General features: G+C 47.5%; 1 protein-coding gene across 4 annotated transcripts in view; it reads right to left on the bottom strand.

Moving 5' to 3' along the window:
- Positions 1-24,916, bottom strand: part of CHCHD6 (coiled-coil-helix-coiled-coil-helix domain containing 6) — a 311,456-nt gene extending 286,540 nt beyond the window's left edge. Inside the window, exons 1-4 of one of the 4 annotated variants that reach the window (XM_053599513.1) lie at positions 24,747-24,916; positions 10,483-10,618; positions 6,861-6,930; positions 4,759-4,903 (exon numbers count right to left, since the gene is read on the bottom strand). In XM_053599513.1, the coding sequence (XP_053455488.1) occupies positions 4,759-4,903; positions 6,861-6,930; positions 10,483-10,618; positions 24,747-24,833 (438 nt within the window). In that variant the 5' untranslated portion in view covers positions 24,834-24,916. Of the gene's footprint in view, positions 1-4,758; positions 4,904-6,860; positions 6,931-10,482; positions 10,619-19,346; positions 19,442-24,368; positions 24,503-24,553; positions 24,673-24,746 lie in introns of those variants that run through there. The other 3 variants (XM_053599515.1, XM_053599514.1, XM_053599516.1) reach the window with 3 other exon arrangements.
- Positions 24,917-25,969: the final 1,053 nt, after the last annotated feature.

Genomic DNA, 25,969 nt, shown 5'->3' with positions numbered 1-25,969 from the left:
CCTCCACGAACACCAAAATCGGTGGATGCTTGAGTCCCTTATATAAAATGACATAGTACAGTCGGCCTCCGTACCTACAGATTTCAGTCCACAGTTGGTAGAACCTACAGATGCAGAAGCCTGCAGAGAGAGAGGGCCGACTGTATACAGCTCATATAGCTAAGGTGGTAGCTTTCTGGAACACTCGAGCAATGAAGAGAATGGAACAAAAATAGATCTAAAGTCCTCTGCCAACTAGAGAGGGGGACAGAACAGCTGCTCTGCTGACGGAACTCTTAGGTCAGACTGGGCACATCCAGGGACTTATTGCCTTGTCTCCATTGGAAGGATTTGGTCCCAACTTCTGGATTTGCCACTGAAGACTTTTCCTAGTGTTCAACGTTGAGTAACAGAGAGGCTCATTCACCTCGGTTGTCTCTTTGAGGAGTTGGAAAGCCACTCCCCAAAGCTTCCCCATCGGACTTCCGATGATAGACCAGCACCTATACTACCCTCTCTGGCCTCCCTGCCATTCCCCTCCTCTCCATACACAGACCTCACACTCTCCCCATACCTGCTCCGCTCAGGCTGCCTTTTATCTGCAGCATCCTTCCAGCTCACTGGAAAACTTGTACTCATTCTTCAAGATCTAGTTCATGTGTTACCTCCTCTCAGAGCCTTGCCCACCCCATGAGGAAGAGTTAAGTGGCCCTGCCTCCTTGCTCCTCTAGCACCTTTCTGTCCCCCTGGGACAGCAACCTATTGTCACTTCTGAGACTGCTTACCTCTCCTAATGAGCTTGTCTTCTCAAGGACAGGAGCTGTAATCTCATTCATTTCCATTTACTAGGAAACTAACCCAGTGTCTAATATACAATCGGCACAGAGAGAATATATATGTAAAATAATAAAAGAATCACTCACCAAAAAAGAAATGAAAGCCTTGCTTTCTATCAAGTGTTCTATAATTTCCTATGTCCAATAACATGCATTAAGAAGGCAAAATCTTAAGATCGTAAATCTTATTCTCCCCTAAAGTAATGTCTGCCATGAGTTCATTGCTTCATCCACTGGATTTTTAAAGCCCTACCGTCAGAAGACACAGATCAACAAAGCACTGTATTCTTTTTATTTTTACCTAGAACATTTCCTCCACAATTCAGAGGGAAATATACCTCATGCAGGTGCCAGTGACAACCATGGCATGGTCTTCACCCTCAATCACGGCTGCACGAGGTGCGAAATGATGGCACTTTCGTCATCACAAGTAGGTTATAAAAATTATTCCCCTCTTTGTCATTAGTTTTATGAACTTTTCCCAATAACAAGCTAAATCATTCCCTCATGCAGAAGAGGACTAAAAAAATCAATATTAGAAAAAGTCAGAGGCAAACAGAAAGAGTAGAAGAACACGTTACCCCTGAGTACACTCAGAAGGAACCCTACAGATGAGGCCACAGGTCCATCCACAGGGGTGCAGCTTGGAGACAGCGCTCAGAGAAGGCACTGAGGAGCAGGCGCCAGCTCGCTTTGCCCGCGCCCACGCCAGGTCTAGCTCATGAACCAACCTGCCCCTGCGGCTGGGAGGATGGGCAATGATCCAAACACCTCCAGACTACTAGGCCTTTCGGGGCTCTACCAGCAGCCTGCCACCCTACTGACTCTTTCAACACTTGCACAGGGTAAACCAGCTCAGGAGAGAAAGGTCTCCACACTTCTGTTCAGGCTCTTCTCTCTACCTTCCTTTTCTTATTGAAATACTCCAAAATAGAGAAATGGAGTAGGAAGGGGGAGGTTTGACAGAGGGAGGGTAAAAGGCGGGACCACACCTATGGAGCATAGGACAAGGGTACAAGTCAAATCTGTCAAGGGTAGAACATAGATGTTTTGGCACAATAATCAAGTAAATGAGGTGAAAGCTATGTTGATTGGTTTGATCTACCCACGTCAGAGTGTATTAAACAAAAAAATCAGTACATTGTACCCCACATATGCATGAACGTATTCATGATCTATGTGTATTTGACTTAATAAAAAAATAAATAAATACTCCAAAATACAGTTTTGGAATCATCTCCATTGAACCACTCGCCAGGACAGCAACCAAAGGGAACCCCTTCTTCAGACCTGACGGCTGTAGCATCTGCTCAGCACTTAGCCTGGCACCATCTTCTTGTCTCCGTCTGTACTGAATACTTGATGTGGCACACCTTCAAAATCATCTCCATCAAGCAGTGCAAACCAGACTCTACCTCAGCGAAGGAGAGTCGACGAGCAGACTACCAGCAGATGACCCCAAACCTCAAGAAGGCAGGAGGACCAGAGAAAAACCAATGGTAGCCTGGAAGGGTAAGAGATAGCAAAAGACATAACCTCACTGCATGACGGGCCTGATCAGAACACTTGAGCTGCAATGAGTAACTCCACCCGGGCCACCCACCCTTCCTCTGTACTCACTCAAAACCAAAATTCTGCAGAGAAGTCTGGCTGGCTGAAGGAACCGTGCCCAGATGCAGTTTCCACAGAGGAAGCTGGGCATGAAATATAATCCCACCAAGACTACACACAACAGGAAACAGAAAAGCTCCCAAAAGAAAACTGAAATACCAACTACATGGAGAAATAGATGTTGAGCTATCAAAAACTGGGAATGCCCACAAAAGTAGTTTAGTATTTTCAAAAGGAAAGAAGTAACTTGCTCCACTATTCCCTAGGAACTCTGGTTCAGCGAAGTGAATTATAACATCCTTCTAGAGATCTGGAGGAAAAAAATCAAGTAAGAATGTACTTTCTTTATCTAAAGTCACCCTTCATTTAAAAGCAAACTACACACGAGTTCTTCCCCAGGGACAGTTGTGAGGGGGTGGAGCCTAGCCTTCTCCTGGGGGGCGGAGGAGGGAAGGGAAGCTGTGAATTCCCCTTCACTGTAATTAACACATTCCAGGTGAGAAGGAAGAGATACCACACCTGCAGGCTGTGACTTTCCACTGCTGGATGACTGTCCCAGGTGGCCAACTTTTCCTGCTCAGTCCATATTAATTAACCCTTCATCTCTGGGATAAGGGTCTTTTTTACTTAGGCAGCCTACAGAGGGGTGAGACCATGTCCTGGCCCCTATATCAGCTGATTTCTCCCCAGGACACCACTAGCATTCCCAGCCTTGCAAACCTCAGGAGTCCTCATTTGTTTTGGAGCACTGAGCACTACTTGTGGAAGGCATCCAAGGCCTCCTATTACTTAGCTTCAAACCTCTTCTCCTCTGAATTCACCCTATCACCTCTCTGACACCACACTAAGGTCAAGTGCCATCTCTGATCCTAGCAGCTTACACCATGCTCTTTGGATCTCCACATCATGTCACTGTTACCCCATCTAACACTTAACGGTAACCAAGTTGACCCTTTTCAAAGTTCTTGGTTTAAGTCTGTCACCTCATAGACTAAAAGTTCTTGAGAGCTGGGATCCTAGACTGACTGTGTTTCCCAGAGGGCCTAGTTCAACCAGCATCCTTAACTGCCTGCCGAGTGCTTTGAACATCTGTGTGATAAGCCAATCAGTAAACAAAGGCCTACACTCAGCCAGCCTGTCCACCTTCCCCTCCTAGAGAGCACAGCCCCAAAAGACCAAACCACGTGGTCTTGGACTCACCCGACGCAGGGCTAGGCTACTACCTAAAGCAGCTCTGGCAAGGCTGCTCCTGCTCTCAGACCACGTGGCCTCATGAGCAGACATTAGTAGACACTGCCAACAGCCATCCCTCCCTCCTCCTTCTTCACTGTCCTTCCCCATCTGCCCAATCTCCCACACATGACTAGAAAGGTGCCCTCACTGCAGCCAGTGGAGCCCTTCTTGCTGTCTGCTGCCAGTGGAGGGCTGGCTTAGCTACAGAGCAGTTCGTCCAACGTGATGTAAGAGGAATTCTGCTGGGAACTTCCACAAAAGGTCCTTGCTGATAGACACACGGGCCAACATGAGACCTCTCCTTCTGCTAAGTACAGTACCATCTGCATTTGACCCATGGGGCAATAGCAGCCACCATTTACCCATGTGGACAGCGGGCCTGAGGATACACTGGCACACTGAGGATGGCAGAGTGGAAGGGGCAGAAATTCCAGGTACCTGAGGACGCCAATGAGCCACTGAATTAGTCAACCCTGGGGCACTTCCAGACTTCTACTGCAAAACCAATACTGCACTAAAGCAGAAAGAACCTTGATGAATGTGTTAATAATAATCACGTACTTTCTGATCTGTGGGGCATGTGCTAACGCTGGGCAGACATTATCTCCCATGATTCCCTTGGACAATCCTTCCCGTGAACGTCAGGATCAAGCAAGGCTCACAGAGGAGGTGCCCACAGTAGTGGGTAGGGTTTGCACTCAGCCTGTGTAACTCTGGAGTATTATGCTCCCCATCTCTTTCACAACATGACACCTGGCCTCAGTCATCTCCCATACACTCCTAGCACACAGCCCCTTACACCTGTGAAGTTTCAGAGCTGAATGGGACCATCACAGATCCAGCCCCTACTATATAAGCCTATGGCCCAAAGACTGAAAAGCCATGCCAAAGGCAACAAAGCAAATCAGAGACTGAGCCAGGGCTACAAGAACCCCACTTCCTGGCCCCTACAAAGGCACTCTTTCCACGTAGGTGACACTGAGCACATCTGACAGGCAGCCTGAGCCACCAGGGCTTCAGACAACCAGGCTCCAAGCCCATCTGCCTCCCTGTGCACAGCAACAAGCACACAGTGTCCATTCCTGCAGTCTACACTCACCAGATGGGCTGACTGCTGCTTCTCAGGCTCGAAACTGCCCTCCCCATGAGGCAGAGATGCCTTTGAGTGCTTGGTGGCAGATTCTCTTTCCTTCTTTGCCACATGGAACAGTTCATCCTGGACTGTGACATGCTCCTGTTTGTACCTATATAGAAGAGGGGCGAGGAGAAAGAGACACAGACAGCATGACTTGCAGTGCACAGCCAGGACCCGGTTTGCACATTCACTTCAGTCACCAAGCAGGACTGGGATTTGTGATTTGTGGGCCATCCACTAGCCTGCCACGAAAGGAGTGGGTGCTGTGAAACCACATGCCCCACCATGTCACCCCTGAGGTCAGGTGCAGTGACATCTCCCAAGACAAGGGGAGACCAACACACTCATCCAGGATAACACAGATCAGAAACGGAAGCTCTGGCCACCAGGTGGGGAGTCAGGCAGCCACATGCCAATGAGAGATTCCTGGGGCACGGCTCAGGCCACACAAGCCCCTCCTTTAAAGGGCCTGAGCAGGGTGGGAGGCCCCAGTGGCACCCTGCTTCCACTGGACAGTGTGAAGGTTTTACACGGCAGCCCTCTGCATGGGTTCATGCCCTCTGGCCTATTTCTGGGCATTCTACTTAGTAAAATAACCCTACAAAGATAAAAAAAGTGATTAGTACTAAGGTGATCTCAGCAGTATTATTTATTAAAGTGGGAAAAAATGCAAGTAACCTGTAAGACCAACAATCAAGGTCAATTAAAGAAAATATGGTATAATCATATAATGATATATTACATCATAATTAGAAAACACTTTGATTTTTCTATAGGTTGAATCAAAAACTTGAGAACAAATAAACAATACTGTCAGCAATAAAAATGTTTATAAAGCAGTCATAACTAATGAAAAATAATATGATAAGCAAAAATAGCAAGATATAAAATCATATGAATTTTAAAAAATAATCCTAAACTGAGGGAAAGAAGACATGTAAAAGAAACGCTCCAAAATATTAACAGTGGCTGTCTTGAGGTAATGCATCTATTGCAGATTTTTCCTTTCATAAATTTTGTAAATCTTCATCAGTATACATTTCTTTAACATTTTTTAAATGTTCAGAAGTACCAAAAAGGGCAACGGGCTGAGGTCAGTTATTCTTGCAGAGGCCTTCTTCTTAGAATGTTCATCTTAATCCAAAGCTGTGGAACACTCAGCAAGCTGAGCTACTGGAAGGGGAAACCTCCAACTATGGCTAACACTGGGCCCCCTAAGCCAACTCACTGGGTCCTTTGCCATACAGAGGCCAGTCTCCCCAAGAATGCTGAAGCAGGGCGGCGCCTGTGGCTCAAGGAGTAGGGCGCCGGTCCCATATGCCGGAGGTGGCGGGTTCAAACCTAGCCCCGGCCAAAAACCACAAAAAAAAAAAAAAAAAAGAATGCTGAAGCAGTCAATCAGTAACAACTACAGTCAGCCCTCACTAACAGCCCAGGTGCCAGCACTGTGCTGTGTGCTCTATCTACAAGGATTTACATAGTCATGACAACACCCAGTTAGAGTATTCTTCTTAGATGCAGTAATTTTCCAAGGTCACATAACTAGTAAATTGTAGGGTCAGGATGTCAGTCTCTGCTTCCTGGTCTTCTGTGCCTTAACCACTTTTCTACAAGTTCTCAGAGGACAAGAATTAGGTCCTGTTTTAGAGGTGTGCCTAGTTCTTGGGATTGTGGCCTATGCTGATGGAAAGTCACTGACATCATAGTGCCAGTTCATCTAGACAGGTTATAACTGTGAGGGCTCCACTCCCTTCATCTAAAACGTGCCTTCATGCACACATATGCACAGGAGGCCCAGCCACTCAACTGTTTAATCCCAGCTTTTTAAAAAGGAATTTTAAACACAGTTGCAGTCAACACTCTCATGTCCCTTTTGTCATTTCTTCAAACGAGGACCAGTGCCACCTATAGTTTGGCACTGGACAACTAAAACTGTCCTTCAACACAAATGAGAAAAAATACATGAGACAAAGCCTCAAAGACTTCAGGTGAGGGGCGGGATGCCAGTGAGGAAAAGGCTTTGAGGTAGAGCACAGTGCCAGGAGCAAGCAGACTCTTGGGCTCACCTCTTGGGATCCTCCTTTGCCCCTGAGAGCTGCTGGCTGCCATTGTTCTCCAACTGGGACAGTTTGGATTCTGCAAAGGAAAGAGGGAAAAAGTCCTGTTAGCAGCACTCCAGGGTCAACTAAGGCTCAGTGGTCACCCAGGAAAGGGGCTCAGGAACACAGCCCTGTGTCTAAAGATGCTCCCCTGAAAGACTGTGCCCCAAGAGAGACACGTCCTCACTGAGGAGCAATCCCACAGGCAGACGAGGAACACATCTTTGATTCTACCTGATGTCCCCAAGCCTCTTCTCATCCCAAAGTGGTCTCTCTACCCCCAGGGCACTTATGGTGCTGAGCAGACTGCAGGCAGAACCACTTGAGTGCAGTATTCCAAATCTGCCCCTACTCCCCCAACAATTATTTGGAATTGTGGTCATCTCCTAAACATGGCCTAGGAGGGGCTGAGGGAGTCATTGCTGTGCTTCATGAGGACAGTCTCCCAGGTGCCCAGGAGGGGCTGAGGGAGCCACTGCTATGCTTCACGAGGACAGTCTCCCAGGTCTAGATTTTGGCATGGGAGAGCGAGCAGGTAGGAGACTCCTTTAATCTTGTTTCTCTTAGCACCTCACTCTACAGCAGCAGTTCTCAACCTGTGGGTTGTGACCCCTTTGTAACAATGAAAATACATCACGGCATTAGGAAGGTTGAGAACCAGTGCTCACAGATATCTAATCCCCAAAGTGCCAAATACCCATAGTAGACCTAACTATATTTTAACCCATCACCTTCAGTACTACTGGACTTCCTAAGCTGTCACAGTTAAGTCCACCTCTTCATCATCATGAAGTGGGGGGTTCAGAGCAAATCCAACTTCCTTTCTCCACCGTTGGTGATACCCCCCACACACAAACTTTTCCCCTTCCAAACTGTCAGTCAAAGTTCAACACCTGTCCGTAGCCTTCTCCAACTTTAACAGCTCATCACAGAGTTCTGAAGCAGTAGCAGCCGGCACCACACACAGTGTGAGAGAAGAACCAGGCTTTATGGGGGAGTGTTTGAGGATGTGCCATTCCACTCTGGTCAGCGTATGACTTCCACTTTTAAACCACCTCACACCAGGAAGCCACACCACCTGCTCCTTAGAGACCCCGGAGGATCTCAGCTGAGACTCAATGAAGTGGACTGCTACAGGGCTTCACTTCAACATCAATGCTTTACATGCTTATTCATTTACTGACAATAGCTGTTTCAAGTTATAACAGAGAGAAATGGTCTGGCCCAGTAACATTACCTCTGAGCATTGTGCGCTGCCCTCATCGTAGCAGATGGCATGTGTCCCAGCTGGGAAGCAGCTTCCCCCGGAACGCACTCACCCAAAAGTGAACGTGAACCACTCCAGCAGTCACCCGGGTCCAGACAGCCAGGTTATCCGCGCCCACCTTCTGCCCCCACTCTCCAGAGACAGCCAGGTTATCTGTGCCCACCTTCTGCCCCCACTCTCCAGAGACAGCCAGGTTATCTGCGCCCACCTTCTGCCCCATTCTCTAGAGACAGCCAGGTTATCCGTGCCCACCTTCTGCCCCACTCTCCAGAGACAGCCAGGTTATCTGCGCCCACCTTCTGCCCCACTCTCTAGAGACAAACAGGTTATCCGCGCCCACCTTCTACTCCACTCTCTAGAAACAGCCAGGTTATCTGCGCCCACCTTCTGCCCCACTCTCTAGAGACTGCCAGGTTATCTGCGCCCACCTTCTGTCCCTACTCTCTAGAGACAGCCAGGTTATCTGCGCCCACCTTCTGTCCCCACTCTCTAGAGACAGCAGGTTATCTGCGCCCACCTTCTGCCCCACTCTTTAGAGACAGCCAGGTTATCTGCGCCCACCTTCTGCCCCACTCTTTAGAGACAGCCAGGTTATCCGCGCCCACCTTCTGTCCCACTCTTTAGAGACAGCCAGGTTATCTGCGCCCACCTTCTGCCCCACTCTTTAGAGACAGCCAGGTTATCTGCGCCCACCTTCTGCCCCACTCTTTAGAGACAGCCAGGTTATCTGCGCCCACCTTCTGCCCCATTCTCTAGAGACAGCCAGGTTATCTGCACCCACCTTCTGCCCCACTCTTTAGAGACAGCAGGTTATCTGCGCCCACCTTCTGCCCCACTCTCTAAGAGACAGCCAGGTTATCTGCGCCCACCTTCTGCCCCACTCTTTAGAGACAGCCAGGTTATCCGCGCCCACCTTCTGCCCCATTCTCTAGAGACAGCCAGGTTATCTGCACCCACCTTCTGTCCCCACTCTCTAGAGACAGCAGGTTATCTGCGCCCACCTTCTGCCCCACTCTCTAGAGACAGCCAGGTTATCTGCACCCACCTTCTGTCCCCACTCTCTAGAGACAGCAGGTTATCTGCGCCCACCTTCTGCCCCACTCTGTAGAGACAGCCAGGTTATCTGCGCCCACCTTCTGCCCCACTCTGTAGAGACAGCCAGGTTATCTGCGCCCACCTTCTGCCCCACTCTGTAGAGACAGCCAGGTTATCTGCGCCCACCTTCTGCCCCACTCTTTAGAGACAGCCAGGTTATCCGTGCCCACCTTCTGCCCCACTCTTTAGAGACAGCCAGGTTATCTGCGCCCACCTTCTGCCCCACTCTGTAGAGACAGCCAGGTTATCTGCGCCCACCTTCTGCCCCACTCTGTAGAGACAGCCAGGTTATCTGCGCCCACCTTCTGCCCCACTCTGTAGAGACAGCCAGGTTATCTGCGCCCACCTTCTGCCCCACTCTTTAGAGACAGCCAGGTTATCTGCGCCCACCTTCTGCCCCACTCTCTAAGAGACAGCCAGGTTATCCACGCCCACCTTCTGCCCCACTCTCTAGAGACAGCCAGGCTATCTGCGCCCACCTTCTGCCCCACTCTCTAGAGACAGCCAGGTTATCTGCACCCACCTTCTGTCCCCACTCTCTAGAGACAGCAGGTTATCTGCGCCCACCTTCTGCCCCACTCTTTAGAGACAGCCAGGTTATCTGCTCCCACCTTCTGCCCCACTCTCTAGAGACAGCCAGGTTATCTGCACCCACCTTCTGTCCCACTCTTTAGAGACAGCCAGGTTATCCGTGCCCACCTTCTGCCCCACTCTTTAGAGACAGCCAGGTTATCTGCGCCCACCTTCTGCCCCACTCTGTAGAGACAGCCAGGTTATCTGCGCCCACCTTCTGCCCCACTCTGTAGAGACAGCCAGGTTATCTGCGCCCACCTTCTGCCCCACTCTGTAGAGACAGCCAGGTTATCTGCGCCCACCTTCTGCCCCACTCTTTAGAGACAGCCAGGTTATCTGCGCCCACCTTCTGCCCCACTCTCTAAGAGACAGCCAGGTTATCCACGCCCACCTTCTGCCCCACTCTCTAGAGACAGCCAGGTTATCTGCGCCCACCTTCTGCCCCACTCTCTAGAGACAGCCAGGTTATCTGCGCCCACCTTCTGTCCCTACTCTCTAGAGACAGCCAGGTTATCTGTGCCCATCTTCTGCCCCACTCTCTAGACACAGCCAGGTTATCCGTGCCCACCTTCTGCCCCACTCTCCAGAGACAGCCAGGTTATCCATGCCCACCTCTGCCCCCACTCTCCAGAGAATTGTTGCAACTCCTCATACCTTTCTGAGGGGCTTTTGAATTGCCTTCTCGAGGGCCAAATGCAGAAGGTAGAGAAGCCACCGGTGGACAGGAGGGCTGCTGCACTTCAGAAGGCTGGCTGGGATCCTTCATGCGGTTAACCACATTTTCAGACAGCTATGGAAGAGTGAGAAAGGGGAAAAGAGAAACAAGAAAAAGTTATGTCACCAAAACCGCTGAAAATTAAGACTCCCTTTTATTCATGCCCCAGATTTACCGAATATACTGCTTCCGCCAGATCAACTCTGAAAATAAAATTCTACTCAAAAACCTCTCCTGGTGGCCCAGGGCCTGCCCATCTGGAATTCCAAGCCCAGGACTGCACTTCCCTACTGGCTCTGCAGCTTCACGTCCCACCATGGCCCTAGACACACCCTGGACTCCACGGAACCTGACTTTTCACTTTCCTCACCGCCTCTGAATGCACAGATGCTGTTCCCTCTGAGCCTCCTGTGCCCTTGCTCCCCCGCTCCATCTCCCTCTGTGCAGATCTTACCCTGACCTGATTAGTATCTCAGTGCCCCCCTCCCCAGGGAACCTTTCCTGATAGCACTTTTGTATCCTTTGCAAATACCATGATTTTTACAAACTGAAGTCGGTGGCAATCCAGTGTTGAGTAACCCTATCGCTGCCAGTTTTGCCACAGTCCATGAGCACGTGGTGTCTGCGCTGTGCGTCTCTATACAGTTCTCACAGCGCGTCAGACTTTTCATTACTATTACATCTGTTATGGTGAGCTGTGATCAGTGATCGCAAATGTCACGATTGTAATTGTTTTTGGGTGCCACAAACCATGCCTGTATAAGACAATGAACTTAATTAACAGAACTGAATGTTGTGTGTGTTCTGACTGCTGCACTGACCAGCCAGTCCCCATCTCCCTCCCTCTCCTCAAGCCTCCTATTGCCTAAGACACAACAATATTAAAATTAGGCCAATTATAATCCTACAATGGCCTCTAAGTGTTCAAGTGAAGAGTCATACATCTATCACTTTAAATCAAAAGCTAGAAATGACTAAGCTAGGAGAGAAAGGCAGGCCTAAAGCTGGGCCTCTTGCACCAGTTAGCCAACTTGTAAATGCAAAAGATAAGCTGTTGAAGGAAGTTAAATGTGATAGCAAAGCAACAGAGCCTCACTGCTGATACAGAAAAGATCAGAGTGACCTGGGTACAAGACAAACCCAGCCACAACATTTCCTTAAGCCAAACCCAAATGCAGAGAAAGGGCCTGATTCTCTTCGATTCTATGGAGGCTGAGAGAAAAGAGGCAGCTGAAAAAGAAAAGTTTAAGGAAAGAAGCCGTCTCCATAACATAAAAGCACAAGGTGAAGCAGCAAGTGTTAATGGAGAAGCTGCAGCGAGTTACCAGATCTAGCTTAGAGCACTGATGAAGGTGGCTACACTAACGATAGATTTTCAGTGTAGACAAAATAGCTTTATATTTGAAGATGCCATCTAAAACTTTCATAGCTAGGGAGGACAAAATAATGCCTACCTTCAGAGCTTCAAGGGAGGCTAAAGCAGGACGGCTGTTTGCATCTAGGCATTCAGGACTGGCTTAGGCAACACGGTGAGACCCCAACTCTACGAAAAGTTAACAAATTAGCTGACTGTGGTGGCACATGCTTGTAGTCCCAGCTACTCAGGAGGCAGTGGTGGGAGGATCACCTGAGCCCAGGAGTTAGAGGCTACAGTGAGCTGTGATCAGTCACATCACTACACTCCAGGCTGCGCAACAGAGTAGGGAAGCTTCAAAGGATGAACTGACTCTTGCTAGTTTCAGCTGGTTACTTAAAGTTGAAGCCAATGATCATTTACCATTCTGAAAATCCTAGGGCCCTTAAGAATTGTGCTAAATCTACTCTGCCTGTGCTCTGGAGTTGAACAAAGCCTGGATGACAGCACATCTGTTCATAACACGGTTTACTGTGTACTTTAAGCCCACTATTGAGACCTGTTGCTCATAAAAAAAAGATTCCTTTCAAAGTATTTCTTCTAACAATCCAGCAGATAACCTAAGAGAGGGAGATGTATAAGAGGATAACTGTTGTTTTTAATGCCTAATACAATATCCATTCTGTAGCCAGGACTCAAGGAGTAATTTTGACTTTCAAGTCTTATTATTTAAAAAGTACATTTCTTAAAGCTTTGCCCTGATGGATCTGGGCAAAGTAAACTGAAAACTTATTGGAAATGATTCACCATTCTAGATACCATTAAAAATATTAATGATTTATGGGAAAAGGTCAAAACATCCACATTAAAAGGAGTTTAGAAGTTGATTTCAAACCTTTTGAATGATTCTGAGGGGTTCAACACATCAGGGGAAGAAGTAACTGCAAACATGGCAGAAACAGCAAGAGAATTAGAACTAGAAATGGAGTCTCAAGATGTGACTGAACTGCTGCGATCTCGTGAGCAAACCTGCACGATGAGAATTTGCTTCCTATGGGTGAACAAACAAAATAATTTCTTGTGATGAATCTACCCCTGGTGAAGATGCTGTGAACACTCTTGAAATGACAACAAAGAATGTAGAAAATTAAAGATTACATAAATTTACTTGATAAAGCAGCAACCGAGTGTAAGAAGACTGACTCCAATTTTCAAAGTTCTATTTTGGGTAAAAAGCCATCAAACGGCATCCCATGCTATAGAGAAATCTTTCAGGAAAGAGAGTCAATCGATGTGACAAACTTCACTGTTATTTTATTTTAAGAAACTACACAGCTACCCTGCCCTTCAGCAGCACCACCCTGATCAGTCAGCAGCCATCAACATTAAGGCAAGACCATCACCAAAGGCTGATCATTGTAGTGTTTTTTAGCAACATTTTCCATTAAGGTACATACATGGTTTTTTAGACAATGTCATTGCATACTTCAGAGACTACAGTATAATACAGTATAATACACATACATTGGGAACTACAATATTCCTGTCACTTGCTTTGATACTTGCTGTATTGTATTGGTCTGAAAAGGAACCCACAACATCTCCAAGGTCTGCCTGTGTCATTTCTCCCTGTCCTTTAAACCCCCATGATAACACACGTGCCTCTCAAGAAGCACCACACCTCCTGCCTGCCTATCCTGAAGGGCATCAGTGTTCTCAAGGTCAGGGCTGCCATCTCCCTCACTTCCACCTCCAGGGCCACACAAAGAGCACAAGTGAGAACCCTGCTTGACTCATCCCACCTTCCCCTAATGAAGACTGGATACCAGAACCTTCATTCACTTTAGAGGAAGTGAAATAGGCCTATGGGTGTCATAAAACAGTTTACTGAGATGAAATAGCAAGCTAGGGATAAATCCAGGATAAAAGCCCCTAAGAGCTCACTTTAGTAAATATTTATTAAGTGCCTAATATGTGCCAGGCATCACAAAGCACAGCTGAGGGGAAGACATTAAAAACAACTTTAAGACAAAAGGCACAATACCAATTCCGCTTTCAGATATCTAACCATGAAAAGTACTCCCCCATGTACACAGAGACATGTGTAAGAACACTCACTGTGACAATGGAGAGAATTAGGGAAAAAAATTAGAAACAACATAAACATCCAACAACAGAGAACTGGTTAGAGAAACCATAGCATATACGTTCTATGAAATATTATGGAACCATTAAAAAAGAATGAGGGAGAATGTATATACCGTCATGGGATATATTGCTGAGTGTTTAAAAACCCACAGAACTCTCTGTATATCTTAATTTTGTAAAAGATACAATTATAAAAATGCAGACAAATATAGCTGAAGTTGAAAATATGAATACCCACATATAAGCATATTTGCAAGTATGAACGTGTTTGAATTTTCAAAGACATTGTCTGACAATTAAGTTCATAAACTCATCCTAGAAAAAGTGCTACATACCTTATTGCTAACTATCACGACAGTCACCTTCGAAGTGCTCCCCTTGGGAAGCTGTGCACTGATGCCAGCACCTAGTCCACCTTCATGGCAATTTTGGAACCCTTTTTCTGGAATGGCTATCAGAGCCGTCATCGTATGGCACACAAAAACATGAGACAGTAATGAACACCACTCAGCAAGATACGATACACTTCGACACAAACGCAGCTATGAGACACTGATATACCAAGATTAGGAAACCTTACTGAGCTGTTTGCATAGTGTAGCCAACGTAAGTGCCTGGTGGCAAATTCACAAACTTTATTGTCAGACTTCATACAATACAATCGATTTTCAACAGGGTGCCAAGATAATTCAATGGGGAAAAAAAGCCTCTTTCACAAATGGAACTGGGACAACCAGGTATCCTCTTGCAAAAGAACGCAGTTGAATTTCATCTCTTATTATACACAAAAACTAAGGCAAAATGGATCAAAGACCTAAATCAGGGGTTGCCCAACCTACAGCTCCTAGGTCGCATGCATGCTGGCTTTTTGAGGATTTCTTTTGCTTATCTTTGGTGTCAGATATCACAAGAAGTATGCACAGACCTTTTTTGGGGGGAGGGGGGCTCATCAGCTTTCACTGGAGTTGGTGTATTTAATGTGTGGCCCAAGACAACTCTTATTCTTCCAATGTGCAGCAGACAAAAAAAAATTAGGCACCCCTGAAATTTAAGTGCTAAAAAAAAAATAAAACTCTTAGAAGAAAACGGGGTAAAGCATTGAGACCTGGGCTTTGGTAATGAATTCTCTGATGAGCAATGAAGTAATAAGAGACATACTGGACTTCTCCCCCTTTCTAGTGGGGAGAGAGCCAGTTGTTAGAAATTTACCAGCACATCACCAAACACTACCCCCCACCTCAGAGTAGAGCAGGGGAATGTACCGTCCTGTAAGGGATGGAGACACGGGACATGTGTCCTGAGGGAGGTCAGCATTAAGGACCAAATGTTAGTGGTCCTGGGATCAATGAGGCAGTGGACAAGGCATTGATGACCAATGTGACTGGCATAAAAGGGGCAGTCACAGCTGGCAATGTCCTAATTTGCACCTTGGGAAAGGGCCATATTGTGAAGAGCAGGCCCTGACACACACAGAGGCGGCTCTAGGAGTGCAGCCCACACAGGCCAGAGGAAGCAGCCCAGCCAGGGGAAAACTAACAACAGCACCATAAAGACACCACATTCTCCTTCACCAATTATCTGCTTATTAAGCCCCCATGATGTGATGACGTCCTGGAAACAGCAGGTAACAGCAGTGAAGAATAGTCACTGCTTCCATGGAGCTCACCTTCTAATAGGGCATAAGAAACAATAAGAAAGCTAACAAGTCACCCCACTTACCCTATTTCATCTACTCTAAGACACCATAACTAGTAAATCACACCATCCTTTTACACTGCCTGATAAAAGACAAAACGCCCAAATGAAATTAATATTCCACCTATTATGTGACTTCTCCATTTCAGAAATGTTTTTATGCATCTGGAAAAAAAAAATCAATGAAATGCATTAGTGATAATGATTAGTGCTATGAATGAAGAAATGATAGCATTAAAGTGATGGGAGCATGCAGGGCCAGGGCAGGGAGCACAGGATGCCACACAACTGGAGAGGCTGCTTAGCAGTGACACTTATGTCGAGACTCCACCTTTCGCCAAGAAGCCCCAGTCACACTTACATGTTGAGATTTGGTACCAGCAGAGGAGAGAAGAAGGACTGAGTCTGGCAAGCCCCACATAGGGCCAGGATGGCAAGAGGAACATGAATGAAAAGAAGAGGACCAGGTGATCGGGCCAGAGGGGCAGGCAAAGAAAAGACAGTGCAAGCCTTGACAGACCAAGGTAAGAAGTTCAAATCTGATCCAAGGGCAAGAGGAAGTCACGATGGGTGTCCTGCAAATGCGACTAGAGGTTATGATTTATTAGTCCCAGGCCAGGTGGCAGGAACAGAATCACACTGCTTGGTAAGTAAAGGGTTAAGGAAAACACTGGCGAGACTCTTGCTGGCGGCGAGAAATTTATAATATTTTTTAATGTTACCATAAAACACAGCAAGTAATATTTTTAATCAACAAATATACATACACACAGTAGTCATGCGAGAATAAACACCATCTGGGCAGGGCTCTCTGTACCAACAGAACCAGAATGGAGGCCTCCAGAGCCAGACGGGGCTGGGTGCTTGATGCCAGAGGCCCACTGGTCACTGTGACATCAGAGATGGCCAGAGAGGGTCCTGCGTGGTCAGCAGATGATGGAAGGTGAAATCCAGAGCACTACGGGGTAAAGGGAGCTCGGCCTGCTCTGTGGCGTGGAACCCTGACCCAGTCCTTGAGCTTCCCTGAGCTTCACTCTCAGGACCTGTGGAATGAAGGCCCCCGCCAAAGCTAGCCTGGCTGCAACACAGCTTAGGAATTACGTGCTCTTTAGTTAAGATCAGGCTGGGTTTGAATTCCAACTAAGCTGCTTACTAGCTTTGTGACCTTGGGCAGGGGACTTCTCATCTCTAAGTCAGCTTCTTCATCTGTGAAATGGAAATAACTAATGGCACAGACTGTAGGACTATTGTGAGGACTAAACAAAGCAATCTACAGAAAGCAACTGGCACAAGGAAAACAATCGATATTAGCTATTAAGTGAAGCCACAGAGCACTATACAAATATGAATCATAATCTGCATCAGGCACATACGGGAGTATGAAAACACATGGCTGATGAACAAGGGCAAGTTAGAATGTGCCACAAACCATAAAACCAAGCACTATTCTAAGTGTTTTCCACGTAGCTTTGTGTCTTTGAGCAAGTCTCTTCCCTGTCCATGATGGCCACAAAACTAAACTGGGCATATTCTTTCTAAATTGTCCTCCAGCTCTGATATTATATGGCTCAACCCAGTCATGCTCTCGCTTTGGAGGGATGCCAAGGAGAGGGGCCTTTTCCTTGTCAACATCATGGCATACTTGGCTGGCACCTCCACATGTCTCCAGTGACAAAGCATAATCCCCAAAGGGACTCTCTCCAGCCCGCAGCCCTCACCCTGTGAGCTCCAGAGCCATGGGTGAGAAGGCATGCAGAACAGGCAGGCCCACGAGCAGCCAAAAGCAGAGGCAAGGACAGGCCAAGGAGGGGCCTGCGCCCCGATCTAAGTGGTGCACACACAGAGACCTCACCATTTCCATCCTAGCAAATGTATCTGTAACCCACATCTCACTTCCTTCCAAGGATCACCATTCCATGACTTCCACCAAAATTCTACCCTCACTCAAAAGCAACTTTGAGTTTAGAGGCAAGCTCCCAAACAGAGGGCTACAGGTTTCTTTATTAAACCATACATACACATCTATTAGTAAGTCATGTGGCCACCCCACAACTAATAAGGGGTGAGGAGGAAGAAAAGTACTGCTAGAAAAAACTCAAGTGTATATTGTCAGTAGGTGAATGGAAGGACAGTGCCAAGGACGAGCCTCACAGCAGCCGCCAGCCTTCAGTCAGCACTCACCACCTACAGACCACTGCATTAATCCTGCAGCACCACCCTCACCTTCCAGCGAAGGGGATTAAAGAGCTTGCCGCAGGCCCTGCAGCCAACAGGAGGCCAGCCTGACCGCAGGGCCCCTGCACTTAACCACTGTGCTGCTCTGCTCCAAGAGCCACAGGACGTTACCCCAACAAGAACACGGGAAGACACACTTGCTAAGCAGCCATCATGGGCTAGAAGAGACCTGATCAAAAAGGATAATCACTCAGCACAGAAGTTAAAGCAGTAAAAAGCAAAGGGGTTGATTCTGCTAAGAGACAGCCAGGGGATACCAATTGAGTCCCAGTAGGCTCCACCCCGAAGGGGGACTTCATGCATTTCCCGACTACCCTGTCTGACTGCCCCATCACCCACTGTTTCCTCTCCTTGCTCTCTACACAGAACTTACTACCATCAGACATATGTAAGGCATGGAAGGGAGGGAGCTGGGAGAAGTCTGAGCTTAACTCTGACAGAGGTCTGAAGGGCAGCTAGGGTTCCACCCATTGCAGGCCTCGAATAGCAAGTCAAGGAGGCTGGAATTTATTTTCTAATCAATGGGAGTCACTGATGATTTCTGGGCAGGGACTCGATCAGGAGCTTCTCTTTGCACAGGACAGTCTGGCGAAGGAGAAAGAAGGGCTAAGATGATAAAGACGTTAGAAGCAGGGTCCCCACCACGGTGCACGTCAGAAGTAAGAAGGTCAAAAAAGTGGACCAGCTGCAGGAGTGAAGGAGAGTGAATAGCTACAAAAGACAAGAAGGAAGTAAAATAAGACCAGGCAACTGACTTAATGCACAAGCAAGAGAAACATGATATATACAACATGATCTCATTTGTACTATAAAAAAAGAAAGAGTATGCTTATATATAAGCTTGGAAAAAGTCTGAAAGAATTCACATGAAATTGTGAACAGTTGGCATTTAAAAATAAGATACAGTCTACAAGAAGAAAAAGTCTTAAAGTAATAGATGAAAGACGACAGGAAGGCCCTAAGCCTGGCTTGCTTGAAAGACAGAGAAGCCAAGAACTGCAAGGTTCCCAATCCGTCGTTCATCCACAGGGCTGCTGCACAGCGAGCTGCAAGAAGCCTCATCTGGAAAAAGAAACCAGGGACACCCCACACCCCACCCCAGGCAAACCAGAGAGAGGATGTCATTTCTCCATATCCAGGAGGAGGCAACAGAGCCCAGGGCCGGAGCTGAGAAACTCTGCCCCAGAACGATGCCAAGGGTGGCCTGCTAAAGACTGATGCCAAGACTGTGTACTACTGTTCTGGAGCACTCTTCACTGGCGAGGCTCCAGGCTACACACATTCCCTGTGCAGATGAAGAAACTGGAGTTAGGAAGGCTAAACCACTCACCTAAGATCACAGACACCGTAAGTGCTAGAGCCAAGACTCACCTCCAAACCCAGGGCACTTCACAGTAGCATCCACACAAGTCAAAGCCATAACACAGAGCGACTCCAAGATCAGCAGTAACAAGTGTCAAGTCATGGAAGGGCTAAGTCTGAAAAAATAAAATGATTTTCAACGCCCATTCCTGAAGTCCTGGGAGATTCTAGGGAGAGCATCTACATATCTAAAACAGACAACCTGCCAAAACTAATTGAGTGTCATATGAAATTCACAGCTTTCCACCTTAAAATGTTACTACCTAGAGAAAACTGAGGAGGGATTTTTCAAAAAATTATCCTTTGCGCTGAATGTTCACAAATAAGAGTTCAAGGTGAAGCATCAGCCTGTATATAGACAGGAACAGCGTCAAGGATGGGGGGGCACAGTGCAGAGAAGCAGCCTGCCCAAGGCTGTACATGAGTCAGCGGCTGGGCCAGGCCTACATTGCAGTGATCATCCACTCAATGCAGCATTTTCTGAGGCCCAGTGGATGCTAGGGGATGAACCAGTTTCCTAGTCTCTCCCAGCCCAGGCCTACAGAATGCAGCTAGGGGGTGGGTTAGTGTTGGCCAACTACCAGGCCAGTGCTAAAGAAGCCAATTTCCAGAAGAAAAGGCTTTCACAAGTTTTGGTCAGTGGCTGCTGGTGCCGGACACCCCATTCCCTACAGAAGGAATACCCAATCTTATGATTCTAAAAAGATTCCTCTCCTCGCCTAAGGCTATTTGCCTTGGAAGTTCTGTCTCCCTAGTCTTTTGGTTTTCTATAATCTGAAATTAGATTCCCCGGCTGCTCACCACAGATTTAAACTCCAAAATGTCAGAATAAGAAGAGATCTTGGAGACCTTCTACACCAACCATGGCAAACACAAATGCCCACAAGACCTGACAAAATTAAAAAAAAAAAAAAAACAGTACAGGGACAACATCGGTGGTGATGACAGTGGTGAGAGCACATACCCCCCCTGGAGAGGAAAGCAACTCGGAACTTCAGCAAAGTATTGCCCATGAGACTGGACAGACTCAATTTTATTCTAAAAAAAGCTAAAACTCTATTTTTAAATGGTAGCAACTAATTAATGTAACAAAGTTTCTGAACTCTTGGTTTAGGGCAAGAATAACTGAGCCAGTGGCTTAAAATTTTGTCCAGCAAGTACTTTACCCATTGTGCCAGGCTCTGAGCTAGGAGCTCGGGGAACAGAGATGAGTAAGCTGTGGCTCCTGCTCAGGAAGCAATAGGGAAGAAGCACGTAATAAACCATGCCGGCCCAGGGAAGGATGCGCCATTTTGTTTCCTTCCTAACACTTGCCATCTTTTACTCTTTTGCCTCTTTTTCTTTTTTGGTCTATTCCCTCTGTTCTTACTAGGCTGAGGTCTCCATGATGGTGGGAACCTTGGCTTTGTTCCTTATTGTCTCAACAAGGCCAGGCCCAGTGCCCAGCAAGTAACAACCTGGCAGTAAACACTGGCTTAGGTGACAAGTAATTGGTGGCTGAGGTGTGGTGCTCTGGCATGCAGGCTCTCTGGCACTGGCACATTTGGACTCTTTCCTGTGTTTGACCATGCCCTTCTGCATCTTTCCCTCAGCAGTGGTCCAGAATCAGCCTCTGAGGAGCAATAACAGCAGAGGTGATCTAGCCTGGAGGGTATGATGAGGCTAGGAACATGGAACATGGCTAAAGAAGCAGCCCCCAAAGTGAAGGGAGCAGAGCAGAACAGCTGGAAAGGGGAAGAGGTTGAGAGCAGTGAGGAGCCTGAATGTTGATAAGAAACCAGCTTCGGGTGAATTACAAAGATGGCTGTTTACAGAGGGTAGAGAGGAAAAATGGACATATACAGGACATTACTGCCATATACAGTCGAACCTCAGTACACTGACCACCCAAGGGACTGCAACAAACTGGTCAACACATGGAGGGGCCAACTTAAGGAGCAAGGCCTCCTGTACTGATACGTACACGTGGTGCATGTCCAGTCTATGAAAATTAGGTTAACTTAAGGAAGTGGGCAGTGTAGGGAGGTCAGCTATGGAGGTTCTACTGTGTGTGACATCACTTACTGAAGGACGAGGTTGAACGTACTAGTTAAAACAAAATCTTTATTTCACACAAGCTTGCCCTGAAAACTGGAATTGAATATAACTGCAGCATTTTTGCATTAATTAAATTTGTTTTACCTTTCATGGAATTAGGGCTACATTCACTACACAAATTTATGCACATAAGCATGCAAACTAGCAAGGCCCTAACACTTAATTTTAAGGGGATTTTCCAGGACTAAGCCCCCAGGGATTAAATATAAATGGTGGCCGGGCTTAGTGGCTCATGCGTATAATCCTAGCATTCGGGGAGGCCCCAGCACGTGATTGCTTGAGCCTAGGAGATGTAGTCGAGCCTGAGCAAGAGTGAGACTCCATTTCTACTAAAAATAGAAAAAATAGCTGGGCATTGATTGTGGTGGGCACCTGTAGTCCCACCTTCTCAGGAGGCTTAGGCAGGATTGCTCAAAGCCAAGAGTTTGAGGTTGCTGTGAAGTATACTGACGCCACGGCTTTCTACCTAGGGCAACAGAGTGAGAGACTGTCTCAACAACACAAATGGCCTTTAAGAACATCCAATTTGCTCTGAAGAAGCTAGGGCAGATACTCTTCTTTGGCACCTATCTCCTATTAAATTAACTTCTCATTGTTCACTTTGGTAACTGCTTTGTTGATCTGATGGTCTTTTTTATTTGCCTACCTAAAAAAAAGTGAACTCCTCAATTCTCAAGTAACTCTGTTAACAGAAAAAGCCCCAATACCAAAGACTTTATTGCCATTGCCTCCTTTCTTCACATCTTCCTCTTTCAAACACAAGCAGAAGGAAGAACATGGCTCTCGTAATATAGTGCTGTGCACCTCACAGTGTACCTCCAGACAAACCATTCATTCACTCTGAATAGTTTACCCAGCTGGAAAAGGAAACAGTCAGTCATCAAAGCTCCTTCTAATTTTAATAGTCTGTTAAACTCAGTAGGGCATCAGCATCCCTGTCACTTAAAGTTTGACTGCCCTGTACATATCATTGGGGGGAGGTGGTGGAGTGGTGAGAAAAGGCTATTTTTTGTACCCATAAGATTAAAGCCAAACTCTCTAAGCCTGATTCTCCATCCTTAATTCCTCCATTCTCCATTCTCCTTAAAGAGAATTTATATTTTGCAGAATTATTAAGAGAACTAAAATAAAATGTGTCTGCCTGATATAATACTCAAAAATGATGCTGTTTCTCTGTCAACTTAGAAGAAAGGACCTCCAGAGGTATTTTCCCTAAACCTTTGAAGACTTCTAGCTAACTTTACAACATTCCCCAAACAGAGCCAAGGGTATCTTTCTAAATTCCAATTCTGATGTCCCCCTTTCAGCCTTCCAACACAAGCCATCTCCTCCCCCATTTAATCCTCACCACAAGCCAGGTCAACGTGGCTATACACCATTTAGCAAGTATCAAATGGCTGAGTACTCTGCTAGGCTAAGTGAAGTTCCCACAAAGGTCTCTGTACATTTTCCAAACACTTCCACACACATCTTCATCTTCTCTTAGGCAACACCTAGAATACACACACACATTTTTTTTTTCTTAATGTGGCAATAGAGGCTCAAAGTATGTTTCACCCAACGCCACACAGCTAGTGAGTATCTGGGCCTAAAAATCAGACTTCTGAAATCTTTGGGAACCACCTCCCGAATGAACTAATTCACCTAAACTCAGCTCTGTGCATTCCGTTTAATGTTGCTCTGTTTCGCTGAGATCATTCATTTAATCACTCCGCAGTTATTTACAAAGCACCAACTAAGTGCCAGTTATGGGTGTCGACATGGCTTGTTTCCATCCCAACTCTCCCACTTGTTACTCACATGACCTTGGGTAAATTCCTTCACCTCTCAGTGCCTGAGCCCTTAATCTGTAAAACAGCCTTAAAAGAATTCTGCCTCTCTCATAGGGCTGTTAAAAAGTAAATAAGATACCTATAAAGGTTTAGCCAATGCGTGGTCCCTACTATACACAGAAATATGAGCTGCTTTTATTATTCGTCTAAGTTCTAGGGATAAAGTCATGAAAAAAAGAAGACGCTTAGCCTCAAGCAGCTCATACTCCAGTGGGAAATACAGCAAATATGCAAACACAATTAGAAACAGAAATTTCAAACTGTGATGAGAGCCATGAAAATAATAAATGAAGGACAGTGGGATGGCTTTAGACTGAGTGGTCAGAGAAGGGTTCTCAGATGACATATGAGCTATAACAAGAATGACAGTAAAGTGCTAGAAAGCTTTAAGGAAAGCTGGGAGAGAGAAGACAGCAAACCCACATATCTTATGCTTGAAGCAAGCAGGGCATCTTCCATGAAGAACAAGATCCCTGTGGCTAGTGAGTAGGTGGAGGGTGGGAGGTGAGGGAACTGGCCTTGAGATGCCATTAGATAAGTCAGTGGGCACCACCACAGCTTTGTAAAACCAAGTAAGGCATTCACTCCTCAAGTGTGCTAGGAGGGTTTAAGCAAGGAAAAGGGTAAGTTGTTTGATTCTTAAAGTGCCTCTTTGGCTATGCTGGAGAGAACAGACTCTCAGGGCAAGAGTGGGGAGAGGAGGCCGAGGGTTGGCTCATGCATTAATGTAATCCCAGCACTCTGGGAGGCGGAGGCAGGCGGATGGTTTGTGCTCAGGAGTTAGAGACTAGCCTGAGCCAGAGAGAGACCCACCTCTACTAAAAATAGAAAAACTAGCTGGGTGTCCGTGGTGTGTGCCTGTATCTATAGTCCCAGCTACTCCGAGGCTGAGACAGGAGCATCACTTGAGCCCACGAGTTTTAGGTTGCTGTGAACTATGATGCCAAGGCACTCTACCGAGGGTGAGAGACTGAGACTGACTCAAAAAAGATAAATAAATAAAAGAAGGAAAGAAGAAAAAGAAACCAGAGCGGGAAGTGGAAAAGCCCCAGTCCAGAGACCGTTGCAGTCATCCGGGATTGGAAGCATCTCTGGTACACACCAACGAGACGCGCACACTTGGAGGACCACGGCATTGGAGACCGGGAACAAATTCAGGAAATGTAAAAATTAAACCAAGTAGGGTTGGGAGGCGGCCTCAGGAGTCCCTCGTATTCGCTCGGCCTCCCACCTGTCCAGTCCTCCGCTCCTTCGCCAGCCAGAGCAGTGAAACTTGAAGACGCCCACCCTTGGCTTCGTGTCCTAGCGCAGCCTCCTGGTGCAGGCGCGGGCCGAGCCCTACAGCCCCCTCGCCCGGCGGGAGGACCACACGAGCCGGGCACGACGCTCGGGCTGCGCTCTCCGCCCGCCCCGCCCCGCCCCGCCCCTCCATGCCCTCAGGCGCCCCTCAGCCCGCCCCTGCCCGGGCGGGGCCGCTCACCCGGATGCCTTGCAGCACCCGGACCCGCTCCTCTTCGTCCATTCCGAAGGAAACCCTGCGGCCCTCGGAGCTCTCCGTGCTCCCCATCGCCGGAGGCGGGCGGACTCGCGGGCGGTCGGCCAAGTAGGTCGGCTCCAAAGCAACCTGACAGACGCCGCGCTGTGGGCACCCCGCGCCGGCGTCGGGCCGTCGCGTCACATGCCAACAAGACCGCGTTCTATTGGCCACGGCCGGAGGTTTAGCCAATCAGGTGGCGTGGCGTTGCGGTGCCTTCTGGAGGCTGTAGTCCCGCCTGTCTGTGGGGAGAGGTTGGGGGGCGTGGTGGTCAGAGCCTTGGGTGGCGCGTTAGGCTGAGACGGAGGGAGTACCGGGCAGTAGCCGGCTAAGGAGCTGGGGAGGGCGGTGAAGGGCTCGCTTTGGAAAGATTACTCTGGAAGCAGAGCCCAGGGTGATGCTCTGAGGCAGGGAGACCACGGGGAGGAGGCCCAGGCGACCCCCTGGAGGCGAACTTCGCCCCTCCGGCAAACACGCATTGAGCAGCACCCACTATACGCCAGGCACCTGTCGCCTGGGGATCACAACCAACAGGCTATGTCCCGTCTTTGTGAGCTGTACAGCGTAGTGGAGGAAACAAGCAAAAAAACAAACAAGGAAATAAATTTACTGAGATGAACGGAAAAGTGCATCATGATGCCACGAAAGAAATTAATAGAAGGAGCCCTCCTTTAACGTGAGAGGCCAGAGCAAATGCTCTGAGGGAGAGGCATTTGTATGGAAACTTGTGGACGGCTGGCATCCAGCCAGGAGAAGGTAGGGGAAGAACTTTTCTGGGGATCAACAAATGCAAAGGCCCTGAGTTAGGAGAGACAATAAGAGGTCATCACGCGGCTGGAAAGTGAGAAGGGGAGCCAGAGCAACAAGGTCAGATGAGCAGCGAGGTCCCAAATCATGTAGGGTCGTCTAAGACAGAGTCAGACTCGGATTTTCTTCTAATGTCTTGGATGAATGGTCCTAAGCATTTAAGAGTCATTATCCAAAAGGTATACATACTATGTACTAAGCGCAGCATGCCACACGTTGCGTTTATGCTTCTTACACAAGACCATGTGTGTAATGAAGGAATGCAAGTAACTGCGATTCATAGACACGTCCACCTTGAACTATGAACTAAGCCCCTGTTTGAATGGCTTTGATTTGCCAAAGTGCGCCTAAAACTGAGTTTG

Source organism: Nycticebus coucang, chromosome 8, assembly GCF_027406575.1.
Source record: "Nycticebus coucang isolate mNycCou1 chromosome 8, mNycCou1.pri, whole genome shotgun sequence".
Taxonomy (NCBI): domain Eukaryota; kingdom Metazoa; phylum Chordata; class Mammalia; order Primates; family Lorisidae; genus Nycticebus; species Nycticebus coucang.
The sequence above is the reverse complement of the archived record's forward strand: the minus strand, read 5'-3'. Positions and strand labels throughout refer to the sequence as shown.